The sequence below is a fragment of the Henningerozyma blattae genome, chromosome 9, assembly GCF_000315915.1.
Source record: "Henningerozyma blattae CBS 6284 chromosome 9, complete genome".
Lineage (NCBI taxonomy): Eukaryota > Fungi > Ascomycota > Saccharomycetes > Saccharomycetales > Saccharomycetaceae > Henningerozyma > Henningerozyma blattae.
Window position 1 is genome coordinate 765,219 of NC_020193.1, and position 18,835 is coordinate 784,053.

An 18,835-nucleotide genomic window follows, 5' to 3' on the forward strand; every position below is an offset into this window, starting at 1 on the left:
ATAGGCTTTGCTGATTTAACACACAAGTCGCAAATAAATCAGTTTTCTATTTCACCCTGAACATCTCGGGCCGGATATTTTCAAAATGTATTATTCTTCCTAAAATAGAAACTGCAACAAGAGATCCCACAAAAAAAATCGAGTCAACACTGAATTTATTCTTAAATACATCTTGGTAAAGAAGCTCAACTACATACCTTATCAGGTGAACTGTAATATCTAAATCGAACTACTATCATGACGTAGTTAATAGCAAAGCAAAGGACACAAAATTATGCATAAAAAAACTACAGAAATGCTAAAGAAATATAAATAATTTTACAATTTATCTTTATCCATATCGTATCCTCTTGCTACACCAGAAATACCTTCTTCAATTTCTGCACCTTCATCGTCTGTTTCACCCTCATCATCTCCATGGCCTAGACCACGCCAGGACCTATTTGCTAGTATAGACGCAGAGGTAGAAACTGTGCCCTTCACAATAACTCCTCCAGATACATTCTGCACAAGTTGTTTAGATGTTGAATCAGTAGCTTCATTTTCTAATTGAATATCGATATAGTTTAAGTTTCGCAAAGGTCTTGATGTGCTTACAAATTTACCACTAACAGCATCAAATTCAGGTTCATCTGAATATTCTTTTTTATCTTGTTTTTGGCTGTCTTCGGTAGTTTCAATTTCAATATCTTGTAGAGCTTTATTAAAGTCAACAACCCAGTCGCCTGTCCAAGTAACTTCATCTTCGAGAGCCAACGTTAATTCATATGGTGTAATTATTGGTTTATAGAATTCATTTGTTTGATCCAAAATCATACCACCCATATTACAACCAACAACACACCAAATATCAATTGCTTCAAAATTAGCTAATTTTGGAACATTTGGCTTACCAACAACGAAAAGATAATGTTTCTTTTCATGGGAACGAATTAGTGAAATTAATTTATTGACCGATTCATTTGTTCTTTCTAATGATAAAGTATTAATCAATATACCAATTGTACCCGCAGTACGAGCCACATGCATGCATTTGTATCTTTTCATCAAGGAAGGTAATGGACCATCAAATATTTCAAGCGAGTCTGGATTAATAATAGTAACCGAATTAAATTTTGTAGTTAAATATAGAAGATATGAATCACTTGGTTTGGTAAAATGAAATAATTTATAATCTTGGGTATTGAATTCTTCTTCAGATATTGGAGTCTTTGTGTAAATGATACGTTTACCAAAATTGATAATCTTAGAGTAGTCAGATGGTATTGAAATATCATCAATAACAATATTATTTTCATCCAATTGGGATTTATCAATTGAAGAAGAAACTAAATTTGTGTAACCTTTGGATAGTAACTCTTCATATATATCTAATAGATAGGTTGTATATGGTGCGTTAGCCATGATACATATTTTTTCAGTTTTCTCTGGATAAGATTTAACAAATTTCTCAATAACTGCATGTTTATCAATTACTGGTATGCCAAATGAATATATTACTGGTAGTTTGGACACATTGTTCAAACAAGAGTCACCCATGTGAATTACTAATTCAGCTTCAACATGCTCAGCCGCAACTTCATCTACACAGCATGGGCTATATGCAGTATCAGCCAAAGTATATAATCTTATGTTTTGCAATTTAGGATTTGATTGTAGCAATTGTAACACGATGCTGGAATCACAGATTAAAGAATCGGGAAATTGTAAAGTAACACGCTTGTAATCTGTTCCGATCAACGAATCCGCTATTTTATCTACATTATAATAATTTTTAATAGCAGTGAATAAGTCTGAAGAAGCTAAATCACCCAGGTAATCTCTGTTATGTGCATTGGTATCATACTTTTGGAAAGAGAATGTTTCTTCAGTTTGAGAAGTTGATAAGGCTGGAGCTTTGCTAGTCATAATTTCGTTATATCTAACAATTTAAATATTGGAAAGACGAAAATAATATATTAGAAGAAAAAACTAGCGTATGTTTGTAGCGTTCATATATGTATTAGTTCTGTAAGATTGTGTTTTTCTAAGCAAGTTTTTACATTTTACTAGTAAATAATGAATTTTTTTTTCAAATAATCGATGAGCCGTTCCTAAAAAGGTTTTAAAAAAAATATAGCCGACTTTTTCTTTTCTTAGTAAGATCTTGCTGCTAGTTTTTTTTCCGGTTGACTCGAGTCCCGCCTGAGTTGTATTTTTCACTAAATAGACTTATTTTGAAAACCATCTGTAGTCATCATTATTTTTCATTAAGAATTTAGAAAAGAATTTATAAAAGAATTTGCGGATATTATGAGCAGTGTATTTGTTGTAAAATTACTTGATAATATATATGTTGTTAGACATTAATTTTTTATCTGATCACATTAAGAATATCAAACATTATTAATAGTAAGACATCACTAAAAGACTAAAATGACTGAAGAAATTTTTCTAGGGCAACCATGTGATATGCATGTACACCTTCGTGATGGTGAAATGTGTGAAATAGTTACACCAACAGTTCAACAGGGAGGGATCAGCACAGCTTATGTAATGCCTAACTTAACCCCTCCAATTACAACTGTTGAACAAGCACGTAGATATTATCATAAATTACAAGATATATCACCCTCAACACAATTTCTAATGAGTTTATACTTAAATACTGAATCTACTCCTGATCTAGTAAGATCTGCTAAAGAATCTGGTTTTATTTATGGATTTAAATTATATCCGGCTGGTGTCACCACTAATTCTTCTCAAGGTATTGATTTGAGCAACCCTGATGGCCTAAAGACCTTGTATCCAACCTTCAAAGCCATGGAAGAAGAAGGGTTGGTTCTTAACTTACATGGTGAAATCCCGTCTGATGCCAAGGGTACTGTCAATATAATGACTGCAGAACCCTTATTTTTACCTCAATTGCGTGTTTTGCATGCAACTTTCCCAAAATTAAAAATCATACTTGAACATTGCACTACTAAGAAAGCAGTTGAATTGATTAATGAGCTTAACAGCTCAACTAAGGACAGTAAATCTGTTACTGTTGCAGGTTCAATTACAGCTCATCATCTGTGGTTAACAATGGATGACTGGGCTGGTTGTCCCCTAAACTTTTGTAAACCAGTTGCCAAGACAGAGACGGATAGAATTGCTTTAATTGAAGCTGCTACATCTGGTAAGCCATGGTTTTTCTTAGGCTCCGATTCTGCCCCACATCCAACAAATCCATCAAAATTGGGTCCCCATAAAATTGCAGCAGGTGTATTTACTCAACCATATGTTTTAGCGTACGTTGCAAGCATATTTGAGAAGGTACAAAAGTTAGACATATTAAAAACTTTTGTTACAGATTCAGGTAGAGAATTTTATGGAGTCCCAGAGAGTAAATCCAATAAAAATGTTAAAAATGTTTACCTACTTAAAGATGAACAAAATATTAAAATAGCAAAAAGTTTTACAAACGAAAGGGAAAACATCGAAGTAATTCCATTTAGGTCTGAAGAACCTGTTAATTGGATTGTTCAATGGAAATGAATGAGATTATTTATTATATAAGCATTCAGTAGTTTCTTATTTACGTATCTGTATACATCTGTTTAAATGAGATTAATAGAAGAAATTGTGATATAATCATATCTAGATAATTAGACGATCTTATTGTTCCATCATTTAGAATAATAGATTCTATTATACAATTGTTGATTAAGTATTGGATATTTACAAGGATGTCATTGCCGTTTAAAATAAATCGATATCTATACCTGGACCATGAGTGCTTGTTAAAGTTGCTTTAATAATAGTGCTTGGTTTTTTATTATTCTGTTCCCTAAGAGCTTTTTGTAGTCCTTCTCTAGCTTTAATTAGATTTCGAAGTATTTCTTCATCTGTAAAGCTACACTTGCCTACAGGGAAGCTAATAAAACTAGCCTTTTCTGCAAATGGTACAACATATAATTTGTCTTGTAATAATTCCCTAATATTATCACCGACAGTTTTTTTCTTCAATTGAGGTAGAACTTTTTGTTTACCTAATTTTTGTGCTACTCTAGCTAGATCTTGTACCATATCAGTCGTCGCAAAGGCAGTTTGGAATGTTATCTTTTGTTCACCACTTGCAATCTTATCAATTAGTTCAGAGCCCCCTATTATGTCAATACCCATCTCTTTAGCAATTTTATGTTGTTCAGGGTCTTCAGTAAATACTGCTATTACTGGTTTCCTGATTAGCATATGAAAATTAATTTCACCTCTCAATGGGGTATTACCTCTTGCAGCTGCTACAACAGTTTGTAGCGTTACAGTTTGTTCAGATGATTTTCTTCCTGATTCGATAGCACGAAGGTAACGTAAGGCTAAAGGGACCTCCATTTTAAGTGGATGATTTTTCGAAAGGATACGAGCTTTGAAACATGTTGAAGAACAATGGAATTGTCGGGCCAAGGTAAAGTTTAGTTTGGTTAACATTATAATTGGAAAGCTACAGTAATGGATATTCTCTACTAAAAACTTGTATCTTCTTTGCAGTAACTTCAAGTTTTCCAGATTTAAAAGCTTTTTTTTAGGAGCTTGTCCCCGGACTGTTAGATTTCGAAAAAGAAGGTTTTATAAAAAGATAAAAGTTCATGGCTATCTCTGCACAGAACAATCGCAACAGCAAATCCTAAATATTATTATCAATATTAAAATATCTAAATTACACACTATGTCTATATGCTATATGCTGAAGTGAGAATATAACGAAGTTAAATTAAGATACTTAACTCCTACGTTTCTTTGGTTTAACTTTATTGGTATAGTCAAACCATTTTCTTGGGATGCCATGCTTTTCAAAATATTCCATTACTATATCACCATGAGGCCCTTGTACTTGTACTTCAGAGCCATTAGGAAGCTCCTCAATAGATGTAGAACCGCTACATAACACCTTTAGTTCGTTTGACATATCTTTAGCATCAATATTAAATACTTCAAAGTTTGAAACTCTTGTAATAACTTTACCACGTTTTACTTTTTCGGTAACCATTTTCACTGTTGGTGGTGAGCCTTTTTTAGGGTGTTTGGATAGTGAAATATTATCGTGAGTAAACAGTTGGTGATATAGTAGGAAATTATTTACCAAAACAGGTTCTACAACTTGAGATCTCATGATGTTTCTATTTGCATTGGCTTTGTTATTAGTAATAACTAGATCAAAGAGTACATCATCCATTGAAATTTTTGCTTTGTCTTTAGGATTTGCTAAATTCTTTTTTGCAATATACCCTTGAATAGCTGATGTAATTTCTGCACTTGTGAAATATGATTTACTAGTTAGACCTAAGGCAGTCCAACAGCTGTCATTTTTCTTTTTTGGGGAGTACAAAGTTACAACTTTTAAAAAATTTTTATTGTCTTGTTTATCCTTTGATGGAAGGGCGCCAGCAGGCTTCCCAATTCTGTAAGGTACAAATGTTTTGAGTTGAGGTTTTTCTTTATTGAAGCCTGTAATAGTTAGATCATCACCTTTACCTTTTAATTTTAAGAAACCTTCTTTTTCGAAATGCTTCAAGAATTTGGCAGTTTTCTTCCAGGAAGACTTCTTAATATTCACCTGGTTATGGTCCACATTCGGTAAATTCTTCATGAGATAACCAGATACAAATGTCGATGAAATAATGGGTAGCTGTAAGGATGTTTCCTGAGTGATTGTATAATACAAAGATTGGGTTAGGAAATTATCAATATCTTCCACTCTAAGTTGTTCTAAAGTTTCAGCCAGGTCATCGGCGTTGGAAGTAAACGTATCATTAAAAGGTGCATCTGGTTTAACTTCAGATTCAGCTTCAGAGATTTCTTGTGTCATAGATTCTTGTGTCATAGATTCGAGAGTTTTCAGATTAGAGGTATTCATTATTGTTGGGGGGTTAAGTTTGATTTTGAAAATATTTGTCAGCTCATCGCTATACCAATGTAGCACTTCCACAGCAACACCTGTCTTTCCTAAAGGAGTATCAACAGTAGACATATCAAATGTACATAGCCCAATTGCAAGAATCGTGCCAGGTACTTTGGTTGAAGCAATACCGCAAATCTTTCCTGGTTTTAGCCTTTCATCATGAGGTCCAACTGTTCCAGGTATCATCAAATTTGCACCATTAAATATTTTAGTTTCGATAATAAAGTCATGTGTTCTAATGATAGGTATGTTGTTTGGATATTCCCATGCTGTATAAACTGTAGGCACAATTGTGTTTGAATATTTTTGTTTGAACCAAATGGGAACATTGTTGCTATCGGTATAAATTACACCATTTGCCACAGTAGATTCAAATGTTGTCTGTTTAACCTGAGAGCCTGGGAATTCATATTCATTATTTGATAGCGCATCTCTGCATGTTTGGCGAATGTTCCTAGACTCAGAATTCTTCAAATTACTTAGAGTGGTAATAGTTAAATTCTTCTTAAACATAATAATAGGATTATAAGTCCAATAATATGTTAATGATAAAGAATATTAATCAAATAGCATGTTTCATACTTTTTTTTACCAAGCTTTAGGGAACCATTTTTTTGAATTGTCGGTTATAATTTACACTCCAGCGATAATAAAATTTTTCACGTGCTTTGTCAAGAATAATAATTCGCAGACTCCTTAATATACAATAATGCAATAAAAACTACATGTTTAAAGTCTTAATACCTACAAGTAATACTTACCTGATAGATAGCGTTTAGCCAATAAATTGTCCGATTTTATAATCAAAATGCTTATATACCCTCAATTGTTGTTGAAGTCTGTAATGACGTTGGCCAAACTAACGTCATCAGATACCTAGGCGGAAGGTAAACAAATATCTAAATAATTTTACTGGGCTGATTATTATTTTTCTTGAAGTAATGTGAATGGTTTGATAGCAATATCGTTTAATGTACAAAATATTGTCCGAGCAAAAGGAAGGTAGGTCGAATGAGAAGTCTAGTATTAGTAACCACAACAAAGCAAATATTTGTAGTAAATCTATTTAAGAAGACTTAATATGCGTGAAGAAACTGCTTCTTCTCTCCGAGGTTGTTACTGCTAGAGTAAGCCTGATTACATGAAATACATTTTTATACCAACTAATAATTCAAGTTGTTCAATATATAATAAACAACTCTCTTCAATGAATCCTCAATTATAGTTGTGCAAATAAGATAGAAAAAATCTTCTAGCAATATATTTAATTAACTGTTAGAGAAAAATAAATGGATTGAGAGACTCAATCTTTTTTATTTTTCGTTGAGTTGGTCTATACAATTACTCATTTACAGAAGATGTAAATAATCAAAAAAAAAAAGATGTTTTCTTGAATTTTTAAATGAGATACTAATAACATATATTAAAATCGGCCATTGTATGGCATGAATTAGGGTATATTTTACTTTTTGGTTTCCTTCTCCTAAAAATTAGTTAAATTAATTTTTCATAAACAAAACAGAAAATTTTTACCTATATTTTTCCCAAAAATATTTGGCAAAAAAGAATTTTCTATTAATATTCTGTTTTAGTATTTCACAGGAAAATTTAGTTTTTTTTGTACCGATCTATATTGACTGATATTTTATTTCAGGAAAATAGTCATAAGGTGTAGTGTGGTATGTCACAAACAATAATATCCAAATACTTTAGAATATTTTAGAATATATTGCGAATCTTGTAACAATAGAATACGTCAATTGCAAGATAATACTTATAATTGAATTTACAACTGACAATTAAGCATCAATAAAAGATTTATAAAAAAAAAATCCAAACACCCTAAAGGTGTATTTCTTAATACGTTTTTTTATTCTCAACTTATAAATTTTTTACCCTTTATCCTCTTCGATTCTGTTGACCATATTTAGAACCTAGTTATAAAGATTTTCATTCATGCCACCCATTTATTTTTTAAGGGAATATCACCAAACCTTCAAATAACACCCCTTTCCTTATTAAAATTTTATGTAATAAACATGGATATATACGAAACCTTTTCTGATTTAACGCTTTGGCAAACAATTATCTAATTTTAGAATATGGAATGTCCCATGAAATGTACCAGCATCACATAATTAGTTGCCTCCAGTTGCTTCTGTACAAAATTCTAATAATATTGTAAAATTCGTTTAAAGCAAGAAAAATTTCCCACAAGGCATTAGTCATGGGTGACACTTCGTATATTTGGAAAGAGAGTTTCAAAATACCTCAGTAAGGAACTACATATATATATATATATTCTGAAAGCAAACTTCAAGACTTACTTTCTTCATTTACCTATTAACTTGAAATAATCATCAACTCTTGACAAAACCTAGGTCCAAACTCAATACAAAAATGGCCCCACAAGGTACCAGTACAACAAATGACATGATAGCAGGGGATCTTACCGATCCTGCACATCTACCAAGATTGACTAGAAGATTGACGGGATTTTTGCCACAAGAGATAAAGGCGATTGACTCAACCATTCCTCTTCAATCTAGAAACTTGTGGCACAAACATCAAGTTACCAAATTTGAGAATGCAGAAGAATTTGAAACAAGATTTATCAATCATGTTGAAACCACTTTAGCAAGGTCTTTATATAATTGTGACGATTTTGCTGCTTATGAAGCAACTTCATCATCATTGAAAGACAATTTAGTAATTGATTGGAACAAAACTCAGCAGAGACTGACGACAAAAGACCCCAAACGTGTTTATTATATGTCTCTTGAATTTTTAATGGGTAAGGCTCTGGATAATGCCTTAATAAATATGAAAATTAGTTTTATTCCAAAAAACAATGGGAAGAATGGAGATTCAATAAAAGCTAGGCAAATGATTAAAAATTCTTTACAAGATTTGGGATTTAATCTAGAGGACCTATTAAATCAAGAACCAGATGCTGCCTTGGGTAATGGTGGTTTAGGACGTTTGGCTGCTTGCTTTATGGATTCAATGTCTACAAAAGATATTCCTGTATGGGGCTATGGATTGCGCTATAAATATGGAATTTTTGCTCAGAAAATTATTGATGGCTATCAAATTGAGACCCCTGACTATTGGTTGACTAAAGGAAACCCCTGGGAAATAGCACGTAATGAGATTCAAGTGCCTGTTACATTTTATGGCTATGTTGACAGAAAGGATGGCGATACTTCAACCCTCAATCCATCTCAGTGGGTTGGTGGTGAAAGAGTATTAGCAGTTCCTTTTGATTTTCCGGTACCAGGCTTTAATACAACCACAGTGAATAATCTCAGGTTATGGGAAGCTAGACCAACTACTGAGTTTGATTTTGCTAAGTTTAACTCCGGTGATTATAGAAATTCTGTCAAAGAGCAACAGCGTGCGGAAGCTATTACAGCTTGCTTATACCCAAACGATAATTTCCTCCAGGGTAAGGAATTAAGATTGAAACAGCAGTATTTTTGGTGCGCTGCAACTTTGCATGATATCGTCAGAAGATTTAAGAAGACTCAAAGACCATGGTCTGAATTTCCTGATCAGGTGGCAATTCAACTTAATGATACGCACCCAACTCTTGCAGTTGTTGAGTTACAGAGGATTCTAATTGATTTAGAAAAAATTGAATGGCACGAGGCTTGGAAAATTGTCAACGGAACATTCTCTTACACAAATCATACAGTGATGCAGGAAGCACTTGAAAAATGGCCAATAAGTTTGTTTGGAAGAATGTTACCAAGACACTTGGAAATTATATACGATATTAATTGGTTCTTCTTAAACCAAGTTGAGAAAAAGTTCCCTAAGGACGTAGATTTTCTATCAAGAATTTCTTTAATTGAAGAGAGTTCACCTGAAAGACAAATCAGAATGGCTTATTTAGCCATAGTCGGTTCACATAAGGTTAATGGTGTAGCAGAATTACATTCCGAATTAATTAAAACTACCATTTTTGCAGATTTTGTAAAATTCTATGGAGCTTCGAAATTTATTAACGTTACAAATGGTATTACGCCTAGAAGGTGGTTAAGACAGTGTAATCCTGAATTATCTGATCTAATTTCAGGAACGCTAAATGAAGATGTAAAAGAAGAATATCTACTAGACTTACCCAGACTAACCAAGCTACAAGACTTTGTTGATGATGAGAACTTTCAGAGAAAATGGAACCAAGTTAAATTGAATAATAAAAAGAGATTAGGAAACTTCATAAAACAGCAAAATAATGGGGAACATATTATAAATATGGATCATTTGAATGACACTCTTATTGATGTTCAAGTAAAAAGAATCCATGAATATAAAAGACAACAAATGAATATTTTGGGTGTTATCCATAGGTATCTTTCAATGAAAAATATGTTCAAACAGGGAGCATCATTTGAAGAAGTTGAAAAAGTCTATCCAAGGAAAGTATCTGTATTTGGCGGGAAAAGTGCACCAGGCTATTTTATGGCAAAATTAATTATTAAATTAATAAATGCTGTCGCTGAAGTTGTTAATCGTGATTCAGAAATTCAAGATCTACTGAAAGTGGTATTCATTTCAAATTATAACGTATCTGCTGCTGAAATTATCATCCCTGCTAGTGATATCAGTGAACACATCTCTACTGCAGGTACAGAAGCTTCTGGGACTTCAAATATGAAATTTGTAATGAATGGTGGTTTAATCATAGGAACAGTTGATGGTGCTAATATCGAGATAACAAGAGAAATTGGTGAAGAGAATATATTCTTATTCGGAAATCTAAGTGAAAATGTACAAGAATTAAGGTATGATCATCAATTTCATAAAACCAATATATCTGACAATCTACAGATGGTTTTACATGAACTAGTTATTGGAACATTCTCCGAAGAAAATACTAGTGAATTTAAGCCAATTTGGGATAGCATTGTTCAACATGGAGATTACTATTTGGTTAGCGATGATTTCGATTCTTATCTAGCTACCCAAGAACTTGTTGACAAAACTTTCCATTCAAATAGGACCGAATGGATCAAAAAATCGATTTATAGTGTTGCAAATGTCGGATTCTTTAGTAGTGACCGTTGCATTGAGGAATATGCTGGCACTATATGGAACGTTGAGCCATTAACGCCCGAATAAAAAGGGGTTGAACCTTCTTGTATTTCAGACATCGAAAAAAATCCAATTGTAAGTTCATTCGACAATAACTCAAAAAAAAACTAATAAAAACAAATTTATATAATTTTTTTATTTTTTTATGTTTAATATCATATATGTTTATATAATTATGCATCTCCTTTTGACGCGGATATATGTCTCTGTGCCTCGAACCTTTCACCCATATTGTGTGAAATTTTGCGATTGTTTCCCTACGGAGAATTTCAGGTGCCGTCGAGCTATAAAAATAATTTATCAATAAAATCTAGTAACAAATAAACAATGACGAAGTAAAGTTTCGTTGTATTTTGTTGAAGATTGATCAATCCAAGGAAATATCAAGATGCTGTTCTCTTATATTTCTAATGTGATGGTTGTATTATCAGCACTTTCTGTATTTTCTAACCCCTTACTTGCAGATTCATTGCCTGACCAAAACAGTTTTAAGGTTATACCAGAATTAATACCCGGTGTATCTAACATTGATGATAAATCAGCAATTCCTATTATGCATGCGGGGCTAATGCCATTAGCTGGAGATCACACTGATAAAGAGGAATATTTCTTTTGGAAATTTCAAAAATCAGACTTTGATAGTCCTTCTATAGTAATTTGGTTAAATGGTGGTCCAGGATGCTCATCAATGGATGGAGCTGTACTAGAATTAGGCCCCTTGAGAGTAGGAGCTGATAATAAAGTTCACTTAAATCAAGGTTCATGGTTTACAAGAGCTGATTTATTATTTGTTGATCAACCTTTAGGAACTGGGTTTTCACAAGGCAATTTTGAAGATTATGATACTAACTTGGATGAAGTTGCTTCAAACTTTCTACAATTTCTGGAATCGTATTTCACAGTATTTCCTGAAGATCTGGAAAAAGATTTACTTCTTGCTGGTGAAAGTTATGCTGGGCAATATATCCCTTATGTTGCTAAGGCCATCTTGGATCAAAATAAAATTGAAAATTCAGTTACTTACAATCTGGAGGGTATTTTTATTGGTAATGGATGGATTGATCCAGATACTCAATCGTTAGCATATTTACCCTTTGCATTAGAAAAAAATCTAGTATCCAAAGATAACCCAGGCTTTCAAGATTTATTAAAAACCCATGAAAATTGTCAAAAGGCAATCAACAGTGTTAATTCAAATAATTTTTCTCATCCTGAATGTGAGATTATTATAAATAAACTTATAGAATACACTAAAAATACGTCTGAAGAAACACCAGAAAATGAAGTATGCTTGAATGTTTATGATTATAGTTTAAGAGATTCATTCCCAGCCTGTGGTATGAGTTGGCCAAGTGAAATTGTAAATGCAGTTAGTTTTTTTTCCACCGAAGGTGTCATGGAAGCTTTGAATTTGGACTCTACCAAGTTACAGCCTTGGAGAGAATGTAATCTTGATGTTCAAAACACTTTAACTAATGAAAATTCTAAACCATCTATCCATCTTTTCCCGGAATTAATTGATTCTGATGTATCTGTATTTTTATTCAACGGGGACAAAGATTTGATTTGTAATGATAGAGGTGTATTAGATTCCTTAAAAGGTATTCAATGGGGTAACTCTAAAGGCTTTAGTAAGGAAACAGAACATTATTACTTAGTGATTAAAGACTCAATATCAGGAGAAGAAACACCTGCTGGTTATGTTTTATATGATTCAGGTTTAACATTTATTAGTATTGCTAATGCATCTCATATGGCACCATATGATCAACCTTTTGTTACTAGAGGTATTCTAGATATATTTTATAATGATATCGACTTAATTGAAAATCCAAATAATGATACATTAATAATTTCTGATGCATTTTTGTTGGAAAAATTGGAAGATGATGAGGAAGATGAAGAACATGAAAAAAATAATAAGAATGCGGAAAAAGAACATGACAACGAAGAAGATGATAGACATCACTCTGACGAAGAAGAAGATGAAGAGGGGGAAGAATCGGATGATGACAATGATGATGATGATGATGATGAAAACGACAAACACAAAAGAACTAGATATGCGTTCGTATCATTTTTCTCTATTGGACTACTTGGGGTAATTTTCTGGTATATTATCCGCCAAGCTAGACAAAACACCATCCAATCCATCTTAAGAAATAGAAAAACTAACTTGGATGAACAAAATAACAAAACAGTCTCCTGGACTGATAGTAATGACGCAACTCCCGATGTTATCTTCGAACAAGATTTTGATCCCAAGGGGTCATCCACTAGGACTAAGAATGGTTATACAGGCGTTCCTTCTACTGATTTAGATGAGTCATTTGAAATGAGAGATTTCTAGAGTGTTTTTTTTTATAGAGACTCCATTTTTTTTAAAAGAAAAACATATTAATAAACTGCTTGACAGTGCTTTATTTGTAATTTAACTACTATTACAAACAAGCGATGTATTATTAATAATATGCCTATTACTATAATATGTGACTCAAATTATATACTTATACCCATATACATATATATGTATGCTTGATAAATTAATTACCATTATATATACCCTTTTTAATAGTTTAAACTTTAGATTTTTTCAGGTTTTCCCACATATTTAATGAAAGTCCGAGATTCAGTGAAGGAAAAGTATAAATGCCATTCTCAGGAAAATTGTATTGAGTATTACCCAATTTAGTAATTCATGATGCTAAGCAACGATAAACTTATGAACAATAATGTAAAGAAAATAAGGATTTTTAAAATAAAAAAATAGAACAGTTCTTGAAGTAAATTAGATAAGTATTTACATAAGTACATAACATAAGAAGTTTTAAAAAAAAAGTCTAAAAAAAAAAACAGTTGCATATATGAATGGCGACAAAACAAGGATAGAACAGGACGAAACGATTCTGAAAATCTAATAAGATGGGGTTAACATAATGATTGAGTTTTGACCTTGTAGGTGGATAAATAATAGTATACATACAATAAAAAAAAATGTAATTTTAAGATGCGAAAAGTTAAACAAATGGAAGAATATAATGCGTTTTTGAATGAATAACCAGAGAATGATATTGGCATATTATGTTTGTGTTTATAATTTTGGAATTTTTAATCTTTTCGAAACCATACCACATCCTGTGATTACAAAGACGAGGACTAAAGGATGGAATTCGAAAATATAAGAATCGAAAGCTACACCGAGCGGTAAGAACGCCATCGTCTTGGAACGTAAAGTTAGAAAATACATGAATAGTACTAACAGTACCGAGGTTGGTGCTGGTAATCCTTCGAAGTATTTTGATTTACCAGAGATATCCTTGGGCAAATAATTGACGGAGACATTGAATCTTGCTAATCTTGCTAATACACAAGCAATGAAAAAAGATAAACAAAGCATATCGACGTTTGTTTGAAACCCTACTGCAAAGGCAATTGTACTTGGCGCAATGGCAAAGGAAATTAAGTCTGCCAAGGAATCCATCTCTTGACCCACTAGAGATGATTGTGAATTCCATCTTGCGATTCTACCATCCAAGAAATCACATAAAAGCCCTATCGTTATGCAGGAATATGACACATAGATAAATCTTGGTTCATCAGCAACTGAAAATTTGATACTATAAATGATAGGAAAAAAACCCAATATGGCATTAAGAAGTGTCACATAATCGGCCAATTTTAAATTTCGAACTAAACTGAACGGCCTCTCATCATTAATAAATTTCCGAACTTCATAATATTGTGAAGTATTCAATTGTGAGATTCCAAGTTCCAATAGGTCTGACGAGGCCAAATCGTTGCTATTACTGGCTGAAGTATTCAAATAGTTGTTACTCATGGAAGTCGTTAAAATGTCATTACTAGCTGTTGAAGCACTTAGTATCATACTATCGGAACTTTTACACAATTGGTCTTCTAAATTTTCATGAATCGGCATTACGTATATACTTATATAAGAATGTCTGAGAAGGTCTATACTAATGGTATAATGTAAATGCCTCTTAAAAAAATAAAAAAATTTTGAAAGAAAAAAGAATTGTAACAAAAGAAAAAGAAAAAGAATACATCTTGTCTTTAATTCTATATAAATGTTTTCAAAGGCCTCACTGCAGTATATGTATCAGAAACAATAGCCAAGAAATTAAATTTCTTTAGTCAACAAAATGAACAAATAAAGAATAAAAAGCCAATAAAAGAAACCACGTATTATCTTAATAGATTAGATTTCCAGTTATAATTACGTTTGTTTCCTGTATCTATCCGGTATCCGTAACTATAGGGAGATTTGATTGGCGAATTTTAATACCGGCTCAGATACACAACCTCTTTCTGCACCTTTTTCTGTGTACACCTCACCTTGTTCCCTGCAGTCTATTCTTAGACTTACATGATTGAGAATGTTGACTGCGAAAATACCCGGGAAGGTCTAAAGAAACGGCTGCAGAATGGAATGTCCTAAACTGGAATGTGTTGCGGGTTTTTAATAAAGCCAGAAAAGAAGAAATTAAAAAAATGAAGAAATGAAAAACCTTGTGGCGGAAAGTCGAACCCACAAATGGATCTTAAACAAAAAAGGAAACTGTGAAAAATAGGAAAATTTGTCAACCAGGAAAATAAGTATAAGAGGAAATTGATCGGACTCATGCCCGAATTCAGGGTCATTCCTAACTAGGAAATTTGTATATATATGGTTTCCAGGAAATAGATTTCGGAGTGGTTAACAAGAGTATAGGAAAGTTAAAACGCGATAGGTATTTGCTATATCAGTATTGAAAATATCATAATCATTAATTATCATTATTATAAACAATTATTAACTCGAAATTCAAATTTGGAGATGTGAGATTCGAAGTACATACAATTAGAATATATATATATATTTATATTGAACAAAAAACATTGGACATCAAGGCTTGGCTTATTCAGTTAGTATCTCTAGGCAAGGACACGGAACAGAAAGTGACTGAATCATCGTGGGTTTTTAATATATATATATATTTTTTCTTCTTTTTTTTTTTTTTATTTATTTGGATAATTTTTCCAGTATGGAAGAATCTGAAGATCCACCCAGAGCTTCGTCAAATGTGTAACCTCTGTGCAATGTTTTTAAGAGTAGATCCACGTATGGTGGCTTACCAGCTTCTGTCTTTTCTACTGGATTATTTTGGATAATTTCGTTAAAATAGTTCTGATAGATATCACCATCGTAATAACCTATTGGAGCATTCAAGACTTCGTCGGGTAACTTAAAAGCATCTGTGAGGGCAATACATTCTGTTCTAATTTCAGGTAATAATTGCAACAATTTCTTTTGAATGACGTTTGTGACTTGATCTGGTTTTAATATTTTGAACTGCTGGAATTCACCAGAATGTTTGTCGATGAAGTACAATGAAAACAATTTATAAAGTTTCCATAATATCTCTCTTGTCTTAGGGTCAGAGGTTTTCTTGTTGTTTAATTTAGTTTCAAAACATTTCAACATTAATTGAATTGAATGAAATTTTGATACCATCACCAATGATTTGGACATCATGTCTGGATCATTTGTCTTTCTAATCTGTTTGGCAATATGTGCAATCAATTTGACTAGCATGACTCCCCATATGGTTCTATAATCTTGATTATCATCTTCTCCGCCCCCTTCCTTAAATTCGAAATAGGGTGAAGAAGAAGTAGACATGATTTTCATAATATTTGTTGGATTCAAATAATCGAATGAATGCTCATCCAACGACGAATTATATTTCCCTTTTAACGCAGCATCAACGAATTTCTTGACAATGGATTTGGCAGCAGTTAATGATAAGATATTATTATCCCCTTCCCATGTACATTGAACCACCCAATCGTTATATCCTTTACCGAACCCATTGTATTGGGAATAGCCATGACCACCACATGATTGTCTTAGTTCATCAATCAATTGTGCTACTAACCATGTATTTGTGGCCTTTAAAGCTGCACTATCTACAAACAAATTTTTCAATTTCTTACTAACCAAATCTAAAGATGCAGAACTTGATTTGTTTGAACTTGCTGTATATAATTCTTCCAATGTGGTATAATAGTTATCCAATAGATCAAATGCTACAGGTGAGATTAAATAAGTAATAGCAATTTGAGGAATTAAACGGTATTGATGTAATGGATAATTGATCAACTGGGTCTCAGGAGAATCTTTTGTATTGGCGAATTGTTGTCTGCCCACAGCATAACGTGTTGCAATAGTAGTGAATCTTGAACCAAATCTGAAGGAATCCATCACCATATTGACTCTCCCACTCAAAAGGGCACTGTACCCTGAAATTTGATCTAGCTGAGGCTGTGTTTTGACTGTGGGGACTCCTGTTTGAGGATCTTTAACCACTTTTGTAAATCTACTCAACATGTATTCTCTTGGAATAACCACATTCTTGTATTGAATCCAACCGTTATCAATCCCATCACGCCCCATTTTCTTCCCCAAATCACCAATGGAAATGCCAGGTAATAAATCAAATGTGGTGATATTTCTCAAGGGGACGACAAAGGTCTTGACACCGTAATCTTTGCCATTGACAATTAATCTACAATATGCTACAGAATGAGTTGCTGAATGAGCAGCGCCACCGATCCACCACTTGGTGGCTGTTAAATTAGGGGTATTAATAATAAACGTGTCATCCTCAGGATTATAAGTAGCCGTGGTTTGCATTTGAGCCACATTGGAACCATGCCCTAATTCTGTCATGGCAAAACACCCATATATCCCCTTTATGAAAAGAGCACCTTTAGTTTGTAGCCAATATTTGATTTGTTCATCAGTACCATTCCCTTTGATACAATTACCGAATAGACCCAAATGAACACCTACTCTTGTGCTCAATTGTGGATCGATCATTGCAATTAAAGATAATCTCTTATCAAAGATGGAAATATCTTTGTTAGTCAGTGTGTTTGCATTTTCTTGTTCGTCTTGTAAGGATTTAAGTAAATCTTTATTACGGAATGAATGGCGGACTGTTTTAATATCTTGTTCCATATACAACGATAATCTCGCGATTTTTTTTAGAGTCTGTTCCCTTTCTTTTAATATTTCATTATCATAATAATTGGTTTGTGTTTTCAAGATTGGGTCATTGACTATTTGATCGATTAACGATCGAACCAGTCTGCTATTTTCTGGGGTAGATTCTAAAAAATGGTTCAATTGTGTGATATTGATTTTAGAGTTGTCACGTTCTGTAGCGAGAAATTTCTTCGGATTGAAGACTGGTGAGTCTGGATTTACAGTGGAGCCTCTAGTCATCTGGGTAAGTTATAGTAAGTTCTAGTTGTTGTTGTTTGTTAGTTTTGTTATAAAAAATATAGAAATTTGTAAGGAGAATAAAATGTAATAACAAAAGAAGGATTAACAGAACAAAAAAAAATAAAATAAAAATAAAAATAAAAATAAAAATGATTAATGAAGAAAGATTAACGAGGAAAGATCAACGGGGAAAGTTAAACCAAGAAATCAATCGCTTTTTATATACTTTTCCATTTCCTTGTATATATATTTGCCTATCTGTTTTGTAAAATACGTTTCAGCCTCTCAATAAACAGGGGAGTTACCCCAACAACCTTGTAGTCATTAACACAGGGCCCAGTAATAAGGCGGAGAATCACAAAGAGGAGCTATTTTGCGGGGTAATTGGCCGAGTAAGAAATAAGAATGTCCTGATCGTCGGAGTTCCGCGGAAAACGAGGATTAAACCCGACCGCCGAACACGTGTTTGGCACGAGTGGGAAATTTGCCTTTTGGGGAAACTCACTGGGCGGAGTCACCCGCCA

At 33.0% G+C, this 18,835-nt stretch overlaps 8 protein-coding genes across 8 annotated transcripts; 3 read left to right on the plus strand and 5 right to left on the minus strand.

Moving 5' to 3' along the window:
* Positions 1 to 318: 318 nt before the first annotated feature.
* DPH2 (2-(3-amino-3-carboxypropyl)histidine synthase) lies at positions 319 to 1,908 on the minus strand (the record flags this gene model as incomplete). The annotated part of the gene is made up of 1 exon (XM_004182443.1): positions 319 to 1,908. One exon carries the CDS (start codon positions 1,906 to 1,908, stop codon positions 319 to 321), a length of 1,590 nt encoding a protein of 529 aa, XP_004182491.1.
* A 507-nt stretch (positions 1,909 to 2,415) lies between these two features.
* URA4 (dihydroorotase) lies at positions 2,416 to 3,519 on the plus strand (the record flags this gene model as incomplete). Its single annotated transcript, XM_004182444.1, has 1 exon — positions 2,416 to 3,519. The coding sequence occupies one exon, from the start codon at positions 2,416 to 2,418 to the stop codon at positions 3,517 to 3,519; it is 1,104 nt and encodes a 367-aa protein (XP_004182492.1).
* Positions 3,520 to 3,723: 204 nt separating this feature from the next.
* On the minus strand, positions 3,724 to 4,449 carry MRPL1 (mitochondrial 54S ribosomal protein uL1m; the record flags this gene model as incomplete). Its single annotated transcript, XM_004182445.1, has 1 exon — positions 3,724 to 4,449. The coding sequence occupies one exon, from the start codon at positions 4,447 to 4,449 to the stop codon at positions 3,724 to 3,726; it is 726 nt and encodes a 241-aa protein (XP_004182493.1).
* Positions 4,450 to 4,741: 292 nt separating this feature from the next.
* On the minus strand, positions 4,742 to 6,433 carry TMA64 (Tma64p; the record flags this gene model as incomplete). The annotated part of the gene is made up of 1 exon (XM_004182446.1): positions 4,742 to 6,433. One exon carries the CDS (start codon positions 6,431 to 6,433, stop codon positions 4,742 to 4,744), a length of 1,692 nt encoding a protein of 563 aa, XP_004182494.1.
* Positions 6,434 to 8,320: 1,887 nt separating this feature from the next.
* TBLA0I03210 (glycogen/starch/alpha-glucan phosphorylase) lies at positions 8,321 to 11,047 on the plus strand (the record flags this gene model as incomplete). The annotated part of the gene is made up of 1 exon (XM_004182447.1): positions 8,321 to 11,047. One exon carries the CDS (start codon positions 8,321 to 8,323, stop codon positions 11,045 to 11,047), a length of 2,727 nt encoding a protein of 908 aa, XP_004182495.1.
* Positions 11,048 to 11,408: 361 nt separating this feature from the next.
* On the plus strand, positions 11,409 to 13,370 carry KEX1 (serine-type carboxypeptidase; the record flags this gene model as incomplete). The annotated part of the gene is made up of 1 exon (XM_004182448.1): positions 11,409 to 13,370. One exon carries the CDS (start codon positions 11,409 to 11,411, stop codon positions 13,368 to 13,370), a length of 1,962 nt encoding a protein of 653 aa, XP_004182496.1.
* Positions 13,371 to 14,111: 741 nt separating this feature from the next.
* TBLA0I03230 (CDP-alcohol phosphatidyltransferase family protein) lies at positions 14,112 to 14,957 on the minus strand (the record flags this gene model as incomplete). Its single annotated transcript, XM_004182449.1, has 1 exon — positions 14,112 to 14,957. The coding sequence occupies one exon, from the start codon at positions 14,955 to 14,957 to the stop codon at positions 14,112 to 14,114; it is 846 nt and encodes a 281-aa protein (XP_004182497.1).
* A 1,086-nt stretch (positions 14,958 to 16,043) lies between these two features.
* Positions 16,044 to 18,311, minus strand: POX1 (acyl-CoA oxidase; the record flags this gene model as incomplete). Its single annotated transcript, XM_004182450.1, has 1 exon — positions 16,044 to 18,311. One exon carries the CDS (start codon positions 18,309 to 18,311, stop codon positions 16,044 to 16,046), a length of 2,268 nt encoding a protein of 755 aa, XP_004182498.1.
* Positions 18,312 to 18,835: the final 524 nt, after the last annotated feature.